The sequence below is a fragment of the Euprymna scolopes genome, chromosome 35, assembly GCF_053919585.1.
Source record: "Euprymna scolopes isolate OS-2025 chromosome 35, ASM5391958v1, whole genome shotgun sequence".
In the NCBI taxonomy this organism is placed as follows: domain Eukaryota; kingdom Metazoa; phylum Mollusca; class Cephalopoda; order Sepiida; family Sepiolidae; genus Euprymna; species Euprymna scolopes.
Window position 1 is genome coordinate 58201008 of NC_136516.1, and position 26654 is coordinate 58227661.

The 26654-nt window shown below is 29.6% G+C and overlaps 2 protein-coding genes across 3 annotated transcripts in view; one reads left to right on the forward strand and one right to left on the reverse strand.

Annotated features, from left to right (window-relative positions):
* The window catches only part of LOC145259863 (ubiquitin-conjugating enzyme E2 Z-like), a gene marked incomplete at its 3' end in the record, with an annotated part of 243922 nt that overhangs the window by 43218 nt on the left and 174050 nt on the right, over positions 1-26654 (forward strand).
* The window catches only part of LOC145259862 (uncharacterized), a 72732-nt gene continuing 51340 nt past the window's right edge, over positions 5263-26654 (reverse strand). For both annotated transcript variants that reach the window (XM_080117709.1, XM_080117707.1), the window contains exons 7-8: positions 17920-19941; positions 5263-6040 (exon numbers count right to left, since the gene is read on the reverse strand). In XM_080117709.1, the coding sequence (XP_079973835.1) occupies positions 6039-6040; positions 17920-19941 (2024 nt within the window). In that variant the 3' untranslated portion in view covers positions 5263-6038. The remainder of the gene's footprint in view (positions 6041-17919; positions 19942-26654) is intronic.

Below are 26654 nucleotides of genomic sequence, written 5' to 3' on the forward strand. Positions count from 1 at the left end.
TAATAATAATTAGTAATAAATGGTGATATTTACAACTAGAAATAAAAATAGGTTTAAGGCTCCTAAAATTTGTACCAGAAGTGTCTTTTTTTTTTTACATTTTCACCCCAAACAAGGCACATTGCCACTTTGGTGTAGGGAGCTACTATCAGGGTCAGCAACTGCTGGGGCACTATGTTGGGATTTGGGCAGCAAGATGTTGGTTCACATTACACTTGAACTTCTGCATGTCAGTACAGTTAGGGAAGCAGGGACCTGGAATGGAAATCCAGAGTCTAGCGGTTCTGGGGAAGAAACTACTGGAGTAGAAAGATCTTTTACAGCTAGGGATCTCTACTGTGTGGGGGTGGGATTTAGCTGCCTGTCGGGTTTGTCGAGAGTGTATACGTCATGAGGGCACAAGTGTCTGCAGTTCGTCAGTCAGTCAGTTCACCATTAAAATACTTGTAGAACAGGCAGAGGGATGCAACTTTTCATCGATGGGACAGAGGCTGAAGCTTAGATGCCAGTTCAGGGCCTATCAGATTGGCGACTCTCTTTTGAACCTTGTTTAGGAGCGAGAGACTAGCAACAGATGCACCAGCCCAAATGTGACAGCAATACTCCATACATGGGCGAATGGTGGCCTTATAGAGGTACAGGATACTTTCAGGTGTTAGCAGTTTTCTAGCATGGTAGAGAGAGCCTACCTTTTTCGCAGCGGCCCTGGCAATGTTTCCAATATAATTGTTCCAACTCATGTTTCTTGTGAACATTAGGCCAAGCAGTTTGAAAGATGTACTTTCAGACAGGGAGTCACTGGCCATTGCTATTGGTGGCAGAGAAGGTTTCTTGTAATTATTGAAGGAAACCAGTTTAGTCTTGGCAGCATTGAATGTGACCATCCATTTATGTCCCCATTCCACTACGGATTGGAGGTCATCCTCTAGAGTTTTTGCCATTTCTTTAGTTATGTGTTCATTTGTTTTCCTGTCATGCCTGTTATAGAGTGTGGTGTCATCAGCATATATACCCATCTCAGAGGCAGTTTTGTCAAGGAGGTCATTAATAAATATTAGGAACAATAGAGGCCCAAGGATAGACCCCTGAGGCACTCCCGCATTTATATCACACTGTTTAGATGTACGACCATCGAGGACAACCTGGATTTTTCTCTTAACTAAGAAGGATTTAATTATGTTAAGCATTCTACCAGTGATACCGTATGATTTAATTTTCCTGAGGAGACCCTCATGCCATACCCTGTCAAAAGCCTTAGATATATCTAGAGCTACCGCTTTGCCCTCCCCCGTTTTGTCGAGTGAATGGTATATACGTTCAGAGATTACAGTGAGGATGTCTGCCATGGAACGGGCTTGTCTAAATCCATATTATTTGTCAGTCAGAAGTTTAGCATCTGTAAGGTGCCGGACTAGAGCATGGTTAATTATGGTCTCAAATATTTTGGCGAAAAGTGGGAGGAGGCTAATGGGGCGATAATTTGATGGGTCAGTTCTTTCGCCAGAATTTTTGAATACTGGTACCACAGAAGCAGTTTTCCAACAGCCCGGAAAGCATGATTCATTAAGGCATTTGTTGTAGAGTTTGGAGAGAACTGGAGCTACTTCAGCTGAGCACTTTTTTAATAGCACAGCTGGGATGAGATCAGCTTTTGAAGTGTCAAAGTTTTTATGATAGCGTCTACCTGAGCAGGGGTGATTTTTAGACCGTCTAGTGTGGCATCTGTCTGCAAAGGAAAGTCAGGCAGGGGGTGGTTGAAAGGGTCCAGTGTCAAGTTTGAGGCAAACCGGCTGGCAAGCATATTAGCCTTGTCGATTGCTGAGCAAACAACCTTGTGATTGTTGGTTAGTGGGGGAATTGTTGATTGCCCATTATTTACTACACTGTTGTAGATTTTCCAGAAGTCACGATTTCCTAATTTTTGTGCTTTGATGCGTTTTTTAGTGATTTCAGTAAATTCTCTCTTAGCTGTCGCTATTTCTTTCTTAATGTTACTTCTAGCTTCTATATACTTCTGTTTGTTTGAACTGGACTTATGTCGGTTAAATCCGCGGTATGCATGCTGCCTTTGAGCAATGGCAGTTGTGCAAGTTGAAGTAAACCATTGGGGAGAGTGGGGTTTGCTATAAAATTTCCGCATGGGAACATGTGCTTCAATTGCTGTTTTGAACCATTCAGTGGTCTCATTTGCGCACTGTTCAGCAGGAAGAGAAAAAATATTTCCCCATGGAGCATCTCTGATAAGATCTCTGATGGCTTCCCAGTCAGCCTTTTTATAATATCTCGTTGTTTTGAGCACTGGCTCTTCAGTTTTGGGTCTAGAATTTAGGGCGATTTCTACCATTATCACTGCATGGTCAGCGTTCCCGAGTGGGCTGTCAGCATTTGTTATACAATCCTCGGGAACTGTAGTTAGAAACAGATCTAGAAGTGATGCGTGTTGTTCTTGCTGGTCAGGGAAACGGGTTGGAAATGTAACCATTTGTGATAGGGAGTGAGATATAGCGAAACTATGTGTTGAGCTGCCCGCTGCATCTGCGTGAGTAGAGAATCCAAGCCAGTTTTTGTGGTGAACATTAAAGTCACCAAATACATGTATTTGTGCGCTAGTGTCGAGGGAGAGTGCTGTGTCTATGCTGTCAGAGACTTTGTTTATTATGGTGCAGTCCTTGGTCGAGGGAGAGCGGTAGAGAAAATAAAAGTAGCTAATGTTATGTTGTATGTTTAGTCTAAAGCACATAAAGGCTTGATCGTCCGTTTCTAGGTTTGTTTCTCTAGTCAGCGGGAGGGTGTTACGAATGTAGACTCCAAGTCTGTAGAGATATAAATCATTGCACATACAAAATTTCAGCTAGATCAGACAACTGGAAGTGGGTCAGGGGCATTACTTATTGCATGCCCCTCGTAATTTTTTATTTTCATTTTTGTTTTATATATGTGTGTGTGTGTGTGTGTGTGTGTGTGTGTGTGTATTATATTTTAAGTAGTAACTTTGCTGATGAATAATAAAATTTATCTTTTAAATAATCCACGCTGAACCTTAAAAATATAAGTGTTTGAAGACACACTAGGTGAATTCAAATTATAAAAAACAAAGACGGGAACAATTAAAGAGTCGACCGAGTATTAGTAACAACTGTTATTAACATCTTAATCAATTTGTTACTCAGTGAGTAGATATAAATTGAGGGGACAATACTCTTTCACCTTTCTTCAGTTATGACTAAAAGAAAAGACAAAACGATATTGGTATTATTTGGATTTTTCAGACTACTGTTTTCATCTTGAGTGTTTTTTTCACACAATGTTTTTTTCACAATGTTTTTTTTCACAATGTTTTTTTCACAATGTTTTGGTCGATGTGACCCCCATCTTCTTTATGCGTATCTTGACAAACTTGGAATATTTCTGTTGAATTCATGAATCTGCATGGAGTTTCAGATGCAACCATTTATTTAATTCATCAAAGTAGCATGTTCTCATTTCGTCAGCCACGACGGTTAAAAGTCCTAAATAATTCACAAGAACACTCAAGATGAAAACGTTTGTAGAATCCAAATTGTATGAATAATTAGTCCTTATCTAAAAAATTCAGAAACAAAAATGATATTGATCAGGATTAAATATAAAAATCAAACAAATCAATTAACAATGAATGTATTTTCAATAACATAGAATAATACAACATGATAAAACAGATTTTTAACTTGTAGTAAAAAAAAAAAAACTATTGATCACAAAAACTAACTTTATATATTAAACATTTATAACTGCATAAAAGACATGACAAGAAAGCAAATTTTTTCAATTAAATAATAAGTCCAATTCATGTTCTATATAAAAATAATTTATTTTTCATTTTAAACAGTTATATTTATAAACGGGAGTCACATGTTTCAATAGTCATGTGGTTTCAAAGACTTGCTAATTTTCCATTTTCTTAGATAAAGAAGTTTAATTGTTATCATTTACAATCAAGCTGGTTGTGACAACAATCATGGAAAAAAAGCGTACGAGGGTGGCATGTGCATATTGTAAAAAGTCACCTACACTCGAACTCAAAACCTGACTGATAGGAAACGACATCTGCAAATTAAGATGCAGTCAAATTTGAGCATATAAAAAGCCAGTATTTCTTTCACTGGCGAGAACATTCTGTTTGGTTTTTTTTTTTTTTGAGTCATTTGAACATACAGTGAATTCGCATGACAGTGATGAGAAAAAAATATGGATTTTCTACAAATGTTGAAACAGGAAAAGAGAAAGGATTGTCGTGTTTGCAAGTGCCGAGAACATTGCAAGCCAAAGAAAAACTTTCTTTTTGGCATACATTAAAACGACTTTTAATTAAAATTTAAAAAAAAAGAAATACCGGCTTTTTACATGCTCAAATTTGAGAAACAAAAAGGTGACATATGCAAATTAAGATGCAATCAAATTTGAGCATATAGCTCAAATTTGACTGCAACTTAATTTGCATATGTCACCTTTTTGTTTCCTATCGGTCAGGTTTCGAGTTCAAGTGTCGGTGACTTTTTACAATACGCACATGCCATCCTTGGATGGTTGTTTCTATGACGATTGTCATACTGGTATACTCACCTTGGTTGTTATAGAAGCATTTCCAAAATAAATTGAATTTAACTGCTGATGTGAGAAACAGTTCGGCACTTGTTCAGAATATTGCCGAAAGCCGATTCACTAATATGTGGTAATAAAGCGATATATGAAATGTAAACAATGTCATTTTCAGGTTAGTTAGAACCGATTAGATAGTTTCTTTTATCTGTATTGTTTGTGCTTGTTTCCTGAATTGTTTAGGGATATGCACAAAACAAACATGTCCAAGCCTTTATGTTGCAACCAACCCTGTAACATGACAATTAAAATGAAAAAGGAATGGTCTGGCTTGATTGTACATGACAGGATTTATTAGTTTATATCAGATGAATGTTTGAGAAATAAAAAGGTTTTAAAAGGAAAAGGGGAGAAAATGAAAATAAAAAGAAAGAAAAGAACAGGAATGCTAAAAAGAAAAGATAAAAAAGAAAAAACGTTGATTATTTTAAACAAAAAAATATTTTTCTCTTAAAATGCCCAACACAACTTTTATGTCTCACATGAAATTTACAAAAATAAATCTTTCTGTAACTTAATATGGTTCATATTGATATCAATATATAAAGTATATGGCTATAATTATATTTCAAAATATATAGATCAGAAATAGTCAATTTTTTTTTCATTCAGCCTATGGAGATCTTTGATGATATTTTTTTTTTAAGAAACTAGGTTTGATTGGTCTACTTTGTGACACATAAACATTTTTGAGTGATTTAATAAAAAATTATTAACCTTATTGCACGTTCGACCAAGCATTGAAGAACTATAAGAATAAAAATACCACCACAGGTTTCACATCAAATAAGCTGCACAATTAACTGAAAAAAAAAACATTGAAGTTCATATTTGTGTGCATGTGTGTGTTTTTAATCTCTAGTTTTACTGCATAACATTTAAATGTATAGCATTATCATTTTGGCCAAATCTGCCATGATATTTTCAGATGTTCTAAGATGAACTATTAATGGAAACAAAAGAGAAATACTTTTCTAACCACTCAGCTAAAAGAGACAGATTGGTCAGCTAAATTTGTGGGTCTCTGTGGTTACATAGACATTGAACTCATGTGCTAGTGGAATCATAACTGAATTATAATTGCAGACGATGAAGCATAAAATTGTCAATCTTAGTGTGCTTATATAGGAGCTTATAAAAAAAATCACTGAAGTGTGTTCAACCTATCCTAATTCGTAGCCACAAATAAACAAAAACGTGATCACATTTGATAAAATCATGTACTTTTCTTGATAAATATGTAGTAGCATTTAATTTTAGACTTCGGTGAATGAAGAGATGTAGAATAAGGCCAAGAGAATATGGATATATAAAAAAAATAGCGTTTTGTGGAGGTAAAAATTGTGATGTTAAAAATAAATTTTGACATCTTTTCTTTTATCGGTTCGATTTGGAAATATTTCTGAAAAATAAAAATAGAAATTGTATTAAAATTAATAATTACAGTGTATTAAAATTATATTGAAACTGTATTAAAATTTTTAATAAATACAGTATATCAAAATTATACCAAAATGTACAATAAATACGGTGTGTTGAAATTGTAGTAAAATGTATAATAAATGCAGTATATAAAATATATCAAAATTATATAAAATTTTAAATAATACAGTTTCTTACAATTACAGCATATTTACTACACATTTCAGTGTATTAAATTATATTGAAATCGTATAAAAAATGTGTAATAAATACGCTATATTGAAATTGTATTGAATGTGTAATATGGTGTATTAAAATTATATTAAAATTGTATTCAAATATGTAATAAATATGGTGTATAAAATTTAATATGCACATTTTATTACCAGGTTTAATAAACATTGTGTAATTAAATTGTATGAAATGTGTAATAAATACAATGTATTTGAAATTGTATTTAAATGTGTAATAAGTAGGTTGTATCGAAATTATACTAAAATTATATTACAACGTGTAATAAATATGCAGTATTAGAATTCTATTAAAATTGTATTGAAATATGTAATAAATACTGCATATAAAATTTATGTACCAATTTTCTTAAAATGTGTAATAAAGATGGTGTATTACAATTATATTGAAATTGTATTACAATGTGTAATAAATACAAGGTATTATTATTCTATTAAAATTTTAATGAAATATTTAATATATACAATGTATTAAAGTTATTTCGAAATTGTACAAATGTGTATTACCATTATATTGAAATTGCATTAAAATGTGTAATAAATAGGGTAATTATATGTTCAAATTGTATGGAAATATGAACCAAGCACGGTGTATTTCAATTAGAATACAGGTGTATTAAAATTATGAAACGTGCAATAAACACAGTGTATTCAAGTTATATTGAAATTGAATTGAAATCTGTAATACAGTGTATTACAATTATATAGAAATTGTATTGAAATGTGTAATAGATACGGAGTATTAAAATTATGAAACATGTCATGAATATGGTGTATTAAAATTATATTGAAATTGTATTAAAATGTGCAATAATTAAAATGTATCAAAATTATATTGAAATTTTCCAAACATGTAACAAATATGGTGTATTATAGTGAAATTGTATTAGAATGTGTAATAGATAAAATATATTAGAATTGTATTAGTATATGTAATAAATGAAGTGTATTAAAATTATACTGAAATTTTATAACAATGTACAAATATGTAATAAATATGGTGTACAAAAATTATTTAAAATTGTATAAAAATGTGTAATAAACACAGCATACTAAAATTATATTGAAATTGTATTAAAATGTTAAATGAAAAGTAGTAATATAAGTTTATGTTAAAATTGTATTAAAATATGTAATAAACATGATGTATGAAAATTATATTAAAATTGTATTGAAATATATAACATATACAGTGTATAAAAATTATATTGAAACTGTATTAGAATGTGTAATAAATACGCTCCATTAAAACTCTAGCAAAATGTATAAAAAAAATTAAATTGTGTTGAAATGTGTAATAAAAACGGTGTAAAAATTATATTAAAATTGTGTGAAACCATCTAATAAATATGGCATATTAAAATTAAATATGAATTTTATTAAACTATGTAATAAACACGATGTATAAAATTATATTGAAATTGTATAAAGGTGTAATAAATTACATATAACAATTATATTGAAATTGTATTAAAATGTGAAATAAATAGGAGTATAAAAAATATATGCTGAAATTGTAATAAAATGTGTATGGTTTATTAAAATTATATTTTCATTGTATAAAAATGTGTAATATATCTGATGTATTTAAATGATATGAAAATTGTATTAAAATGTGTAATAAATACAGTGCATTTAAATTATATTGAAATTGTATTAAAATATGTAATAAATGTGAATTAAAATTGTATTAAAATATGTAATAAATACAGTGAATTAAAATTATATTGGATTTGTATTAAATTTAATAAATATAGTGTATTTAAATTACATTGAAATTGTATAAAATGTGTGATAAATATTCTGTATTTAAATTATACTGAAATTGCATTAAAATGTGTGATAGTTACGTTTTATAGAAATTATATTTAAATTTTATTAAAATGTGTATGCAATACATTCTATTAAAATTATATAAACTTTTATAAAATGTATAGTAAATACAGTATATGAAATTATATTGAAATTGTATTAAAATATGTTATAAATACCATGTATTAAAGTTATATTTTTATAGAAGTGTAATAATTATGTATTAAAATTATAATGAAATTGTATTTAAATGTGTAATAAATACAATGTTTTAAAATTATATTGAATATAAAATATGTAATAATATTGTGCATTTAAATTATATTGAAATTGCATTTAAATGTGCTATAAAATATGGTGTATTGAGATTATATTATGCTATAAAAATATGGTGTATTAAAATTACATTTAAATTGTATAAAAATGTGTTACAAATATGGTGTATAAAATTATATTGAATTAAAGGAATACAATATATTGAAATTGTTGAAATAAAATTGAATGTGTAAAAAAATATATTAAAATGTATTATAAATATAACATATATTAATATTATGTTTATTATTTATATATATGATAAATACGATGTATTAAAGTTATATTGAAATGTGTAACAAATACACTGTATTCAAATTATATTGAGATAGAATTAAAATGTGTAATAAATATGGTGTAGAAAAATTATATTTAAATTGTATTAGAATATATAATAAAGACAGTGTATTGAATTTTTATTAAAGGAATATGGTGTATTAAAATTATGTTGAAATAGTATTTAAATGTGTAAAAAATATATTATAATTAAAGTTTATTAAAATGTGTAATAAATATATTAAAATGCATAAAAATGTGTAATAAACATTGTATTAAAATTACATTAAGATAGGACTAAAATATGTAATAAATATGGTGTACTCAAATTATAATGAATTTTATTTTAAATGTGTAATAAATATGGTGTATAAAATTGTATTAAAATGAGTAGTAAATATTGTGCATTAAAATTATATTGATTAAAATGTGCAATGAATATATGTATAAAAAATATATTGAAATTGAAGATATGTATTAAAATGTGTCTTGCATATGGCACATAATTTATGATGAAAATCTATTAAAATGTGTAATAAATATGGTGCTTTAAAAATATATTGAAAATGTATTAAAAAATAAAAATACTAACATATAAAATTATATCGATATTCAATTAAAATGTGCAATGAATACGGTATCAAAATGATATTAAGATTTTATTAAAATTCATAATAAATATGGTGTATAAGAATAATGTTAATAATGTATTAAAATGGGTAAAAAATATGGCATGTTCAAAATTATAGCGAAATTGCATTGAAAGGTGTAATAAATATATTGTGTATAAAAATTTATATTAAAATTGTATTGAAATGTTGAATACATACAGTGTATTAAAACTATATTTAAAATTAAAATGTGTAATATATATGGTGTATTTAACTTATATTGAAATTTTATTAAAATGTGTAATAAATACAGTGTATAAAAATTTTAAAAGTTATGAAATTGTATTAAAATGTGTGATTAATATAGTGAGTTATAATTATACTAGCACAAGACACAAGAGGGGTCGAAATAGCAAGAATCGTGTAAAACTCGATGTAAATAAATCTAGCCACGACACGCGTTCGCAATTCGTACATATTATGATCTACACAGTATATAAGAAGTTCTAAGCGATAGTAACCCTCCGAGAACCCCTCCCATCCCCCGAAAAAAAGCCTTTCTTGGACATACAAAAACTCTCACGCATTTTACCTTTTTTATATATATATATATATATATATATTATATATAAGATTTAAATTGTATTTAAATATGTATTAAATATAGTGTATTAGAATTTTTATTGGAATGTGTAATAAATAGGTTTTATTAAAATCATACTTAATTGTATTTAAATGTGTAATAAATAATGGTTAACTAAAATCATATCAAAACTGTATTAAAATATGTAATAAAAAGTTATTAAAATTGTATTGAAACATTACAATATTAAAATATGTAAAAGAAAGGTTATTAAAATTGTATTGAATTATTGCTAAAATGTGTAATAAATTAGGTTGGTTAATGTAACACTGTATAAAAATTAATTTTAAATTGTGTTAAGATGTGTAATAATTATTTTAATGTGTAATAAATAAGCTGTAGTAAAATTATATTAAAATTTTATTAATATATGTAATAAATAATTATGGTGTATTAAAATTTTATTGAAATGGGATTAAATCTGTTATAATTACCGAGTATTAAATTATATTGAAATTTTACTTTAATGTGCAACAAATAAGCTGTATTAAAATTATATTAAAATTTTATTAATATAATAATAATTACCTTGTATTAAAATTATAGTGAAATTGTATTAAAACGTGTAATAAATATGGTATATTTAAATAACAATGAGATTGTATAATAATGTATTAAAATTATGAAATTGAAAAATTTATATGTAACATAAATACAGAGTAATAAAAATATATAAAAATTGTCTAATGTAATAAATATACTGTATATTAAATGGTGTGATTAAATTATATTAAAATTTTATAAAAATGACAATAAATACAGTGTTATAAAATTACATTTAAGTTGTAGTAAAATATGTTAAAAATATAGTGTATTAGAATTTTACTGAAATTCGATAAAAATATGTAATGAATATTCTGTATCAAAATTATATTATATATATTATAGCAATCAATTATATTAAAATGTCCAATAAATACAGTATAATAAGAACCAGAATTTTGCCAGGATCACCCATACTGGATTTATATTAAGGGCAATAACTTCCACATTTTGGCCAAGTTTCAGAAAAATCTAATGGATGGATCAAAGGTTATGGGGCAAAACGTGTTATTTTTGGCCATTTTGTGGCATTTTTGGACCTCTTTTGAGCCCCTGGAGACACAACAGGAATTATTTAATTTAATGAAATAAAATTCGTGGCAAAATTTCAGGAAAAACTAATGGATGGTTATCTGGCAATCGTCTGCAATAACGGACGGACGAATGGATGCACGGATGCCACTGAAAACATAGGTCCCTCTTCGGGAAACCGATTAACAGATTCATCACTTAGGTTATAAAAATATTTTAAAGGAAGGAACATAATTACTTTTTTTTTATGTAAATAAATAATTTATAAATTTCAAGAGAATTTATGAGAACCTATTTTAATTTCTGAACATATTTTCAACACTAAAATACATCTTTTGTTTTAAAAATTAAAACAATAAATAATTAGCGATTAAGAAGGATCCTGTTTTGTAATTGTATAAGTTATGTTTTTGTTTTTGAAGCTCCATATTATATATTTTTGCTAATGCACTAATTGTATTCATATAGTGTTTTTTGATATTGAACAAAAAACTGGTTAATAAATGTGTGGCATTTGGTTGTTCTAGTGGATATGATACAAACATTAAAAAGTCTCTACATTTTCTTTTCCTTTTGAAAAATCTGATTTTATCGAAAAATGGCCAACATTTTTTTAATCAAAATGATTGGTTCTCTATGAAATATTCCGTTCTTTGCATCAAACATTAATTAATAGTATTAATAGGATTTTGAAATTACATCAATACATTCAGAACAAATAATGAAATCATTTCTTCTGCCGACTCAAACAGATTTTCAAAAACCCCAAAGCAACAATGGATTGAAAAAGATGAATTACAAGGCTTTCTTTCAACTAACACTATAATGAATTTTACCTAATTGACTGTGAACTGTTGATCATCTGGTTTTGAATTAAAAAAACATGATTATTATAATTTATAGAATAGTCTTTGACCTTGAAACACATTTTCTATCTATAAAAGAATATATTCATATTGACTGAAACCTTCATGTCCAGGCCCAATGCAATGGAAACCCTATACAATGGTTTATATATGGAAATAAGGCTAGAATTACAAAATTTAGCATGTTAGTAAATTTTTCAACCTACATCAAAAACGTAGTAGAAAAAGATCCATATTCAACTTTAAACTACTTACAAAAAAACATTACAAACCAAAATGCCGTCCTCCATTTTCTGCAGACTTAATGTTATGCCTTACTGCTGCGCTATACATCAATGCAAGTTTATAAATTACTTCTGGAAAAATTTCCATTACCATCTTTTTTTTATTAAAAAAAATTCAAAGAGTTGGTGTTTTACAGCAGTAAAATCCCTCTTGAGAAAAGGTTGTCTTTCTAAGGACTGTGTTTTATTAGTCAATGAAATGTACCTTAAAAAAGGAACACAATTTCATGGTGAAGAGTATGTTGGTGCAATTGAAAATGATGAGTTTTATAAAGGAATAATGGTGTCTATGATTAATGGTCTAATCATTTAAATATTTAAGTACCATCTGTCTTGAACTAACAGTAAATAGTAAGTGGCTTTCTTAGTAAATCCTAAAATGTATTTTTCAACTGATAAATTTTGGATTTTTTTATTAGGGCCATTGTTGCAAACGATCATTCGGTCAATGTGAATGTCTTAATGGTTTACTTGATAAATTTGTGGGAGATAAAACACATGCAATTCTGCGTTAGCAAAAATATATAATAGAGTTTCAAAAATAAAAACATCACTTACACAATTGAAAATCATTCAAGTAAGATCCTTCTTGATTGCTAATTATTCTTTCAATATTTAAAACAAATATGTAAATATGCATTTTTGTGTTGAAAACATGTTTAAAAATTAAATTCATAAATTATTTATTTGCATTAAAAAAATGTAATTCTTAAAATGACAACTATTTTAAATTTTTTAATTACTTAAGCTGCTAATCTGATTGTTTTTAGTTTCCATTTCAATCAGTCTGTCAGAAATCAGCTTGTAAATCGGCCATATTTATGAGTGGGCCTTGTTAATAAATACTGTATATTAAAATTATATTGAAATTGTATTAAAATGTGTAATAAATATGGTGTTTGAAAATTATATTCAAATTGTATTAATGTCAAATCGAACAACAAAATAAGAGAAAAAAGCAGAAAAAAGACTGATTTTAGAGCAAAAAATGAATCAAAATATTTCACTTTTGCCTTTAATGCAGCCATTTTTAAATAATATTAAATAATAAAAATGGCTGACTTGTGTTTGTATGAAATGATGAGGAACTTATTAGTTAAAATATTACTTGAAGTTTGATTCATTATTTCATAACTAATTTAAAGAATTTGAGAGTCTATGCATTTTTGAGTGACAAAAATATTGCAAAATACCAGTTTTATAAATGATCACATAATTAAGCTGAGAGATTTTTTTTTTATTTATTATTAGGTATCCCAAACCAAAATTTAATTTTCATTATATCTAAAAAAAATTAATGTGGAAATATAGATTTTTGTAAACCATAAACAAAAGTACCAAATTTATTTTGGTAGCTCAATTAGCCATATCAAGTTATGATCGTTCAAAGTTTGTCGGAAAGTTGAAAATTTGCTATCATGGTCCAGAAGCTAACTTTCATAGTTTATAACTAAAAATGTAAGCTACTGACAAGTGAAAAATCCTTATAAATGCAATGTCATCTTGTGGTAAATGAAAATTAATACTAATGAAAGCAATAATTATTAGTTGAAAACACTAGGCAAAATCCCACTACCAATGGGAAAAAAGTGCAAATATGACACGGAAGTGCAACTTTGATTGTTCATATCAATTTCATTTCAATAGCTAATGTATTGAATCTTCTTAGTATGATTCATAACACATCAGAGATCAAAATGATTTTTTTTTTAATTATAAATTGATAAAAGCACTCAATTGTGGACCATGTAAAGCAGTCGAACAGACAATTTGGTAAAAAGGGCAAATGTTACTGAAATTGCTATAAAAATATAACGATTGAAGGTAGAAGCTTGAAACTTTGCAACTTTACTAATTTTTGGGTGAAGAATTCAAAAACATGTTTGCCTTGTTTCTAATAACAAAACTTTTTGCCCCAGAAATATTTTTACTTTGGCCAATTTAAACTCGCCAAAAAAGGACCGACAACAATAAGATTTAGAAATTTGTTATACAAAAAGTCACAAGTCATTTTTTTGAAACATTGAAAAACTTTCAACTTAAAAGACAAATAAACAAGTAAGATATTTTACAGGCAGAGGTCTTACTACAATTCCTTTCCTTATTGATTTTCTCTCAGAATTCTTAGATATATCAGAAACACTCCAAATCCTACCATCACTTGAAACTGGCATTACCTCAAAATAACCCATTTGTAAACAAATGCTGACGCTACCTGTGCAATGTCATCTGACAAAGACCATCGAAAAAATCTTTTCTACCTTTAGTTTGCGATAAAAATTTTATTACAGAGCTGGATTCAGATATAACCTCAATGACTTAGCCAATGTAAAAGTTGGTGTCATAGTAGACAGCAACCCATTGTCCTTGATGCTCATAACTGAAGACATCCTGAGATGGTTCTTCATCACAACTGCAGGAGTTATCTGAATGTTCAGCAAATTCACTAAGGGACTTTTTTTGTTGCTTTGGAGGTGGAAATGAATCAACTGGATTTCTTCTCAAGTAGAGAGAGCAGCTTTTAGTTGAACTTTATTTCCACTGGTGTTGATTTTGACACCCAGCACAACCTCAGTTCAAGTTTATCGAAAACACCTGATAGAACATATAGGTCTTGGGGGTACTTCTACAGTTTATCGCCGAAAATTTTTTTTCGTGCACCTGTCGTTAAAATCCGAGGGAGAAATCAGTATTTTAAACTATGACCAAAGCATGAAATAAATAACAACAAAAAAAATTAAACTAGATAATGATTTTTCGGTTTCATTCAAATTAATTAAAGTTGCTTTAATTCAAAAAATTGTTTCATTAAAATTATTTATTTGTTCGGAAAAAAAAAACCCAACTATTTTATAAAAATCCAATATTGCTTTCATTACAAAATTGTTTTATTAAAATTATATTTTCTTATGCAAGCTTTTCAATAAATGTTTTTACAATTCTATTTCGATAAATTTTTATACAGTAAATGTTTTGGTTTTCAAATGGCGCTCACCCAGTTCAGACAATTATGAATATGTCATTTTCATTTTCTGTTTTTAATAATTTTTCATTTTGTGTTTTTAATAATAAAAATATATATACGTTTCATGAAAAACTTTCCTGTTTTCATTAATTAAATCGAAACCTTTTTAATTAAAAAATTGTGGATATATGCTCACTTTATCACTTTATTTATTTACTTTTTTTCATAGTTCTTTCCGGAAGTAATTAATATCTAGTTTAATTATTTTGTTATTTATTTCTAACTTCGGTCATAGTTTAAAATACTTATTTCTCCCTCGGATTTTAACGACAGGTGCGCAAAAAAAAAATGGCATCTCCATTTTCGCCGATAAACTGTACAAGTACTTTCTCGGGAATTATTAAATAAACAAAAAAATGATTTTTACAATGAAATTAATTTTTTTATTTACGCACCACGTGCACATAACTATATTTTCAGTTCTTATTTTTTAACTCATGTACAGTGTAATGAAAAAAATAATTTAACAAAATTTTCCAATTTATCAAAAACACCTGATAGAACATGAACCAAATGCACATTTTTACGTAAAATTAATTTTTTTATTTACACATGACTTGTTGCACGTAATTTAAAACTTAGCTATATTTTGTTAATTTTTTTTTTAAAGTAATGTAACTGTACAGCCTAATAAAAAAAAAATAATTTTAAAAAATGTTAGATGTATCAAAAACGCCCGACAGAACATAAGAGAAATAAGTAAACAAAAAAATTTAAAAAAATTTTCCGTCAGTCACACACAACTAAAAATGTTTTTTTGGTTTAAAATGTACCCAGTTTAATTTTTAAAAGATAATTTCACAATGCTGAAGTTTATCCAACCGAAAGAAGATAAAGCAAAGAACATATGAAAGTTTGAAAGAAGATATAGAAAATAAACAACTGACATTTTTTTAAATTGTAAATTTTCATTTCTTTTATTGACGTGTTTGTTGCACTAAAAATATTATTTTAAACGGTAACTTTCTATAACTTTTAAAGAAACAAAAACAAATCCATAGTGAAACAAGTTGTTTGTTTAGATTTTCGTGTCATGCAGCTTGTTCATGCTGACAGTTGATTTTCGTGATGATACTTCGTACTTCCGTCACTTGGTATTAAGTTGTAAATCTTGATGTGTAGGTACATTCACTTTTATTAGTGGCGCTCCTTGATTAATGAGCATAGTAATATGACACCAACAGATTATTAAAGAGGAGATATTTCTCTACAAAATGGTGTGATTTTCAGAATTTTTTTTTTTAATTGATTTTCTTTCATATTTCTTTCACTGAAGTTTTCAAGTTGGATTTTTTTGTGAAAAACAACTTAAAACCCTTTTTTAAGCTCACCATATAATTGATAAGTGACCTTTTTTTCTTTAAAATGGTACTATTTTTTACACCTAGAGACTCCCAATATCACGCGCACCAAATTTGAAAAAATCAACATTTTTTTTGTGCAAAAAAATGAAGCTGCATTCACCAAAATTAGTGACATAACTTGAAGTAACCTGGAAAAAAACTATTAAAGACACAAGAAAAAGAATTATATATCTATTAAGCAAAACTATTAAATTTTATTTAAATCCAAACTTTATCAAAATAACCCAAAAAATAAACGAGATATCACAAGTTAAAGTTAAGGGAAATTTAACTTTATTTACCAGTTTTCGCATCCTAAACTAGGTTAGTTTGGGATACCTATTATTATAAATAACTTGCAGAAAATGTCATAACTAAAATCAGGGTTATTTGTTTTATGTTTCTTAAAATATATTTGCATGAAATTTTAGACTTCAGTGAATGAATGTTATCCACTGCCCATATGTTGACCTGTTTTGCTTTATTTTGAAGTAACATCATAATTAAATATTTTATGTAATCATATTAGCATTAATTTTTACAATTTGAAAAGCTTTGTGATTTGGGTAACACCAGAAACCAAGTTTTATCTTTCAACTCACAAATTTTGAAAGTTAAAATTACAAATTGTTATTCATAAGAAATTTCAAGAATTGAAAGTAAAAAAAAAATGATGAATATAATTACCGTATAATTACTTAGACATGCCAGTTTTGAAATAAGACTGTTCTTTACTGGGGTCCATAATGAAATTTTTAGGTAAAATAAATATTTTCCATTGCTCAATCAATCATAAAAAAGTGGAAGATGTTATATGTATTCTGAGCTAGTAGCGAATCAGAACATTCATCTGAAGTAAAAGTTCTGAATAAAAGGACTGACACTTGGAGAATTTGTGAGACAACAACAGCTCAGTGAGATAGACAGGCTAGAAGACTGACAGTTAGCTCAGTGACACAAATATGCAAGAAGGCGATGAGACAAATAGGCCAGGAGATTGTTGGTCATTTCAGTGAGACAAACGGTTTCCTTGCCATGTTATTTTTGCACCTTTTGAGGCAAGGAAGATATAAATGATTTTGCTCAATGGGTTTGCTTTGATCTAATAACTATTAATAAATTTTTTCTTACCTACCCTCCTTGCCTAGTATTATTAAAAGATAATATTACGTTTCTAGGAATTTTTTTGCTTGGATGAATTTGAATAGCACATGACAGCAAATTCACTGATTTCTGATGAACTTTGAATGACTACAATAATAAATTTGGTACCATTGTTTATGCTTTGCAAAATTTTCTATGTTTATAGTAACAGATTTGAAATATACTGAAAATAAAATTTTATTTTGAGATACTTACAGTGAGGATTGGCATTATCAGCAGTGGTTGGTGTTAGGGTTTGTCCAATAACTGAAATCAAATTAGTTGGTGATGATGTGATTGGGGTGATAGTTGAAGCATTGGTACTCAAATGACTGGACTGATCCGAAGGAAGATGCATTGAATTATGGGATGTATGGGAGCAGCTAGAGACCTGGACAAGGATCTCACCTCTAGAGGAGGCAGGGATAGATGCAGGTGATGCACTATTTAAAGAGGAAGCAGAAGCCAGAGTGCAAACTTGGGGTACCGTGTTGGCAGCAGTTGCAGGTTGCATGTGCTGTGGAACAATCACCTGAAAAGATGCTATCATGGCACCAGTAGAACGTTGGTCAAGGATCTCATTACGAATGGCAGCTGATGTAGCATCAAAGTTTAGCTGAGAGATTTGCACATTGATTGGGATAGTGTTTTGTTGCTGGTTGCGCTGTGAAATTATCTGAACTGGAATCTCTGATGGAGTTTGCTGCTGTTGGGTTGCATTTAATGTTGATGCCAGTGGTGAACTCACAACGTTAATTGGTTCATGAGGCTGACTCAAAAACTGATTTGGTAAAATCTGTGCAGTTTGAGTACCCATTTGTGCTGTTGGCATTCGGAAAAACGGTAAAGACACATTTGAGATCAACTGTAATGCAGTCAAATTCTGTAAGAACTGTGGGGAAACAATTGTGCCTTGCTGAGGTTGGTTGTTTAGCAAGTAGCTGTTAACAATGCTCTGGGCATTGGTACTTACCCCAGGGCTGGTAACTGATGAAGGAAGCACTTGTGATACATTTGTCTGGGATGTAGTAGCCATTGTCGATAGAGGAGAAATAATCATATTTCTATGCAAGCTTTGACTTACACTGTCTGTAATTTGTTTCTGTTGAATTAAATTATTTGATGTGTTGTTTTTGGTACTATTTTGTGATATCATCTCTTTGGGATCATCTGCATTTGTTGCCATGGAAACAACGTTCGAGTTGTTCCGGCTAATATTTAAACAACTCTGAATACTTTCTGTTAGTTGTGGTTGTTGTGAACACGAATTATTTGAATGTATCGAACTAATATTTACAGGTTGACTGAAACTGGACAAAAGGCTTTTTTGCGATGAAGATAGACCATTTAATAATGAGTGGTTCTCCTGGTTGGAACTTTGTCCATCATTAATATTAAGCTGTGATTGCTGGAATGCAAGATCGTTTTTGCTAGTCTTTGGATTCAATCTAGATGAAATCGGAGAAATGGATGAGAACAGAGAAGTAGGAATGGATACAGATTTCGTCACAGAAGTCGAAATAGCAGGTAGACTGGAAGTAAGACACTGTTCACTAGCAGTCTTGCTTGAATTCGGGGTGTGTTGCGTTGCTACCTGATTAGCACCATCAGGGGTACCATCACTTGAAATCTGTTGGTTTAATGGCCTCACAGGGTTTTGCAGTTGGAGTACCGCCATCGCCGTACTCTGAAGTGCCTTTTCAATATTCTGATGCTGACGAACGTGACTAAGTAGTGAATCTTGCCTCACAAAAGACGCATCACATTGCTGGCAATTGTATGCTTTTTTACAATTTAGTTTAATTCGTACTTGACTACCATTAATGCTATCTACACTGGATGACGTTGCCATCTCGACACTTTGGTTGGTCATGCCTTCACTAATCTTTTTGCCTGGTTCACTGCTTTTATGGGACAAGTTCTTCTTTTTCTGCCGCAGTTTTTCTGCATGTTTTTTCTTCATGTGCGTTTGCACATTACTATCCTGCTTAGAAGTGTAAGTGCAGAAGTCACAGCGCACTGGTCTCTCTTCACTATGAGTACGCAAATGCGTGATCAAGGCACTCTTACGCGAACATTTGTACATGCATAGCAGACATTTGATAGGACGGTCAGTATCATGTGTTTTCATGTGTTCTTTGTACAGTTTTCTTGATGAAGATGTGAAAGAACAGGTATTACATTGGAACTGGTTTTCCGTTGAATGATTGATTCGATAGTGATGACTCTTCAGATTGGCTGTCAACAAATAAGACAATAAGCATTAAAATTAATATCAAACTTATAAAAATTATAGTAAATATCCAACTTATAAAAAATCACAAGCCGCGAATGAATAACATTGGTGGAATGAGTCAGTCAAAGACAACAACAATGAGACTCCTCTGACACTAAAAGAAGATCTGAGCCCAGCAGATTCTGAACTTTCCTGGAAACAGTGAGTAACACTCAACTGGGCTTGAGACAACCTGCACAAGTGCAGCTATGTACAAGATGCTGTGTCCCTAGTGCCAATATGCAGACGATCACACATACTCTACTTGTCCCCTAAGCAAGGAATGCTTCAAAGTAGACTTGAAGGATGCCTCAGAAAAATTATAATAAATAAACCTATAAAAAATTATAGTAAATAGACACTTATAAAAAATTATAGTAAATAGACACTTATAAAAAATTATAGTAAATAGACACTTATAAAAAAATTATAGTAAATAGACACTTATAAAAAAATTATAGTAAATAGACACTTATAAAAAATTATAGTAAATAGACACTTATAAAAAATTATAGTAAATAGACACTTATAAAAAATTATAGTAAATAGACACTTATAAAAAATTATAGTAAATAGACACTTATAAAAAAATTATAGTAAATAGACACTTATAAAAAATTATAGTAAATAGACAATTTCATAAAAAATTATGAAAAAGGAAAACGTGCACAATGCCATTTCAACATTCAAATAAAAAACTACAATTAAACGTTGCCATTTCAAACAATATCTAGGAACAATTCATTTAAAATGCTGTTTCATAGCAAACTAATATACTACAGTCATAAAAAAGGTTTAAGTTTCAAGCATGACACTTAGCCTTTTGGCTAGGAACAGTGTAGTATCTGTTTTTATACTATGCTTCATCTTTTATTTCATTGGTCATTAAAAAATCCTTTTAGACTAAGGCATTTTTTTGTTCTAATGTAGAGTGTCCCTTTTTTGGTAGTTGAATTCATCTCTCATGGGAAGACAAGTAAGTAATCTACTATAAAGAATTCACTTAACTGCTTCAGAAACTCTTGGGCAAACTACTCTAAACCCCATATTTTCCACCCACTTCTACCTTTTTTCTGCCTATCCTATTTCACAACCCTACTCAAAACTTCTTGAACTAGAAATATATCTCATGCACAAAATGCATCCAGTGGTGATGCCTGACTTCAAGAGATTTGAGGAGCATAGAGTTACTTCTTAGTAATTATTACTCTCAGGTTCATTTTGATCCAGAGAGGGAGTATCTACCATGGTCCCATCTATGAAATAAATAGAATTTATTTATCTGCAAAATACATGACTAGGAAAAAAACAAATTCGTCTACAAACTAATCATATATCAAGCACAGATTCACAACATGAATAAATATTTGAAAAAATAAAATCTTTTACGAAAATGATCTGAAAAGGGTTGAAATGATTTTATCTGTTTGTGTCAGTTACTTCTCTAATTTTATTGACTTTATATTTAAATGAATCTCAGTTTAATTGCATATTATTAACTTGCTGCTGCTGCCAACAATAACTTCATTCTCAGTTGTTTGGTTTGAAAAACTGGGCTTCCATGTTTGTCAAGATTTAAACCCTCCTGCACTATTTTTATTTCCTTCATATCATGCATAAATCTACTGAAACATCAAATTAATTATTTAGTAGATGTTTTAACAAGTTTCATGTATTGGATTGGTGTTTCTGAAGAAAATTGAAGGACATGACCAAATATGGATAATAGACATCTACTATGCTTCATAGTTTTATTTTCATGCATACAAACTTTCATTCAATATTATTCTGGACCATTTAAGACAAATAACTTTTTCTTAATAATCCTCTCTTATAGAAATTGTGTTTTCAAAGCTTTTGGTAAAAGTCTATATTTCAAACTTGTACATTAAGGTAGCTTTGAAGGCAACAAAAAAAGGAAGCTGTCAAGATTTTAAAATTGACAAGTATTGGAATGGAAGAGAGAAAAACAGAAATATCAATTAGCATATTGCGAGCTGCGAGAATTCATTTAGATAAAAGATTAAACACGTGTTAAAATGTGAACACTTAAAAATAGCCAATAATAGATTCTCTCTCTCCCTCTCTCTCTCTCTCTCTCTCTATATATATATATATATATATATATATATTCCATGTTAAAAATATCCAAAAGTAAAAACCATTGAATTTCAACAAGGTTGGTGATAGTACTCAATTAAAAGAGCAAGATATTATTTTATTCAATTTAGGTAAACAAAATTATCATAAGTAGCTACAATAAATCTACTGTTTCTGTCTTAAAAGACATCATCAAGCGACAATATACTTCTGTTCTTACTCAAGGTCAGTCATTTAATTAAAATGAAAACCGACTATCTATAAAAAAATAGAAAGAAGAGAAAAAAGAAAAAAGAAAGAGAAGAAATATATATATAATAAATATAATATTATATAAAAAAAATAGATAGATATAATATATAGAGATAATAAAATAACTATTTTGCATTAATTTGGGGAAATTTACCACAATCTAATAATGCAACCCATAGAGAATCAACATCAAAAATTCCTCATCAAATAATGTGGAGTAAAATCTTTTCTTTACACGCATATATATATATATATATATATATATATACATATATACGAGGGGTGTGCAATAAGTAATGCCCCTGACCCACTTCCCATAGCAGTAGAGCAACGAAACTTGGCACAGTTATTAGTCTTTCTCTACATAGGAACCACCCAGAGTTATGCATTTCTCCCATCGCTTGATGCAGCTCTGGAGATCGTTTTTGTAGAACACCCCAAGTTGGTCCTCCAACCACGACGTGACTTCAGAAATCAAGGCTGCATCATCTGGGAAACGCTTTCCTTTCAAAAACAACTTCATGGCTGGGAAGAGGTGAAAGTCAGAGGGTGCAAGGTCAGGAGAGTAGGAGGATTTCATAACCACACGCCTGTGCTTCTGATCTGGTGACAGGTTTGAATTCACGATGCCAGCGTTTTACAGAGTCATATGATGGGGCATTATCACTATAAGTTTCTTTTATTTCATCAAAAGTCTCCTGTGGTGGGCGTCTCTTTTCAAATACAAAAACCGGATCACTGCTCGACATTCAACAGGCTCAATTTCACACCTAACTCAGTTCAAATACCTGTAAAACAGAAACCACAATTAGTTCAGAGCTGTAATTTGCCACATAACCTGTAGAGATATAAGTCATTGCACATGCAAAATTTCAGCTAGACCAGACAACTGGAAGTGGGTCAGGGGCATTACTTATTGCACACCCCTCGTGTGTATATATATATATATATATATATATATATATATATATATATATATTAGGTTGAGAAGAAAGTTCTTGCAGAATTTTTAATTTTGATTTCAAATGATGTATTTTCAAATAAGTTTTCGTCATAATACTTTTACTTTATATATAATTTTAAAGAGTGTTTTTCGCTCTATCTAATCGTTTAAATTAAAATCGTTTTAAAACAATTATGTCTTCTTTTCAGAACGTTGAATACAAGATGGGAAAAAAAGCAAATTTGCACAATTTTCTTATTTCAATTCAAGCTAGGCCGAAAAGCTGCTGAAACAGCTTGCGATATCAACAAAGCATTTGGCTGAGGAACCGCTACTGAACACACAACACAATAGATGTTTAAAAAATTTTGTGGTAGCGACAAGAGTCTTGAAGATAAGCAGTGGTCAGCCATCAGATGTTGACAACGATCAATTATTAAGAGCCTTAGTCAAAGCCAATCCACGCACAACTGTTTGAGAACTTGCTTCTGAATTAGACATAACATATACAATGATTTCCAACCACTTAAAAGAGATCGGACAACCAAAAGAAACACTTTTATGAAGTGTCATCTTCCCTTCTATTATGCAAGAAGAACAATCAGTTTCTTGACCGGGTTGTGACTTGTGATGAAAAGTGTGTTCTTTATGACAACCAGCGATGCTCAGCTCAGTGATTAGCTGCAGATGAAGCTCCACGACACTTCCAGAGTTGCACCAAGAGAAGGTCATGCTAACTGTTTGGTGATCTGCGGCCAGTTTCATTCATTACAGTTTTTTGAATGCAGACAAAACCATTATGGCTGTATCAACAAATGAATGAAATGCATCAGAAACTTTGACAACACCCAGCATTAATCAACAGAAAAGACCCAATCCTCCTTCACAACAATGCCCAACCACACATTGCTAAACCACGGCCACCTAAAGTAAGAAGAAGGCCTGTTAACTGAAAAATGCCTGCAGGCAATGCAGGTAAGATTTCTCAGACTGTCAGTCTGAGGGCCATTTGAAAAAGCGCAATAAAACATTTTTAAAAAGAAAAAGGAACACAGTTCGATTAATACTGAAACTGAACTTTATTCAATATAAATATTATCTATGTAAAATTAAGTGATTTTAAAGCAATATACAATTTAATACTGATAAAACTGAATTATGAATTTAGGAAACAAACAATTAAAACACATTAAACACCAGCGATGAATAATTTTAAAAGTGAAAACCATCAATAAATAATTTTTAGAATGAAAACAAACGATAAAATATAAAAAATTGAAATCAAACAAATAATTTAAATACAAACAAACAAGAAAAGTTACTAGTGCAGAAATATTTTTTTAATTTAATTTTGAGAAAAATCACATAGGTTGAATACTATTTTTTTGAAACTTTAGAGATGAGGATTGATAATATAAATATTATGTAAAATTAAGTGATTTTAAAGCAATATACAATTTAATACTGATAAAACTGAATAATGAATTTAGGAAACAAACAATTAAAAAACATTAAACACCAACGAACAATAAATAATTTTAAAAGTAAAAACAAACAAATTATTTTAAGAATAAAAACAAACGATATTTGTTTTCATTCTAATATACTTGACACCACTTTTGTTTGGAAGTAAAAAAAAACGTAAGTTAAAACACAGTTGGAACATTAGTAACTTGTCTTTGGTAACATTTATCTTCGGCACAGGATCACAGTGTAGTATCTGTTCTAATGCTACACTTCATTTGTTCTGTCCTCGGTCAGTGGAGGAGAAATCCTTCATGACAATTTTTATTTTATTTTTGTTCCGATCCAGAGTGCCCCTTTTGGGGAGCTAGATTTTCCCACATTAAAAACCAACCTTGTGTCTAACTGTGCCCTCGTGAGGAGGCAAGTAAATAAATTTAAAAAAATATATTTTTGACAAACTTTTCATGTAAAAATTATTTGTTTATAATTCCAAAAAGAAACAATCAATTTTAATATAACGTTCAGTCACCGCTAATTTTCTTAATAGCAGCATGGTGAATAATTTTCAAACCGACTTTAGAAAAAAATATAGAACTTTAAAATATTTGGAAATACTCAATGAAAGGTTTTATTTATTATTAAAAAGACATTTTTTGTTTATAATTTTAAAAACTAAAATTAAATTAAATTTTCAACCTTCTTTTTCTTATGAGAAAATAAACATTTCAAAATATCAACATAATATTTGCTGAATTAGCAATAAATAGTATTGTTTCTTTAATTTATATTAACAATGTCATCAAACGTTATGAAAGTACTTGAATACAGTTCTAATTAAATACATGCTTAATTATTAACAAATAACATTACTTACTTTACTATATTTGGTTGAAATAAAATTTTCCCTTCTAATGGCATGTACCCAAATCGAGACTTGCTCCTCTTTAGAAAAAGAAAATATATGTATTTTGGGGCCTTTTGGATAATTTCCCCAGCAATTTGGAACAACACAAGAATAAACCATGTTAGACAGCAAACTGAAAACTAGACGAAACTGCTCCTGATAAGGGACCATTAGCCTAGACCATATACCTACATGTGGATCTGATAATGACGTCATGCTATCATGTGCATCGGCCTTCTTTACTCTCGCTAAACCAACCCTACAGAAGTTGAACGAATTAGGCTATGAAATCCTGCCTTATCCACCATACTCTCCAGACTTCTCACCTACTGCCTACCACTTTTCAAACATCTTGACAACTTTCTGCATGAGAAATGTTTCAAAAACCTAAACAATATCAAAACTGCTTCATCGCCATCAGAACGCAAGGTTTCTGTTACTGCCATAAATACACTTGTTTCACGTTGGCAAACGTGTGAATCATATGATGGTGCTTATTTCAATTAATAAATGTTTGAGCTTAGATATGTTCATTTTAATTCAAAAATTAAAAACCACAAGACTTTCTTGTCAACCATATATATACTACATGTTTTATAAAAAGTATTTTTTTACATTTACTGTGAAAGATTATAATTATATTCTTTCCAACGATTACCTAGGCTACAACCATGTTACTTGTTGTGTCAACCGCTTCTAACCCTTGTACAATGGCTGTATTTTTTGTTTTGTTTTCGTTTGTTGACAAACAAATTATAAAAACTATTTTTATATAAAACACATTATTAGATCCAAAGGCTGGAATAAAAACAGAAAAAATTTCATTTGTTTTAGTTTTTCATTTTTATTAGACTAATATTTCTTTTAACAATTGGCCTTTCTAAACTTTGACAGGTTGACCTTTTTATGGCTAAATTTGGCCTTTTATATGCTCTTAATTAAAACATGGTGCCATGAAAGAGCATAAAAAAGGCCAATCTGTCAAACCTTAGAAAGGCCAAATTTTAAAA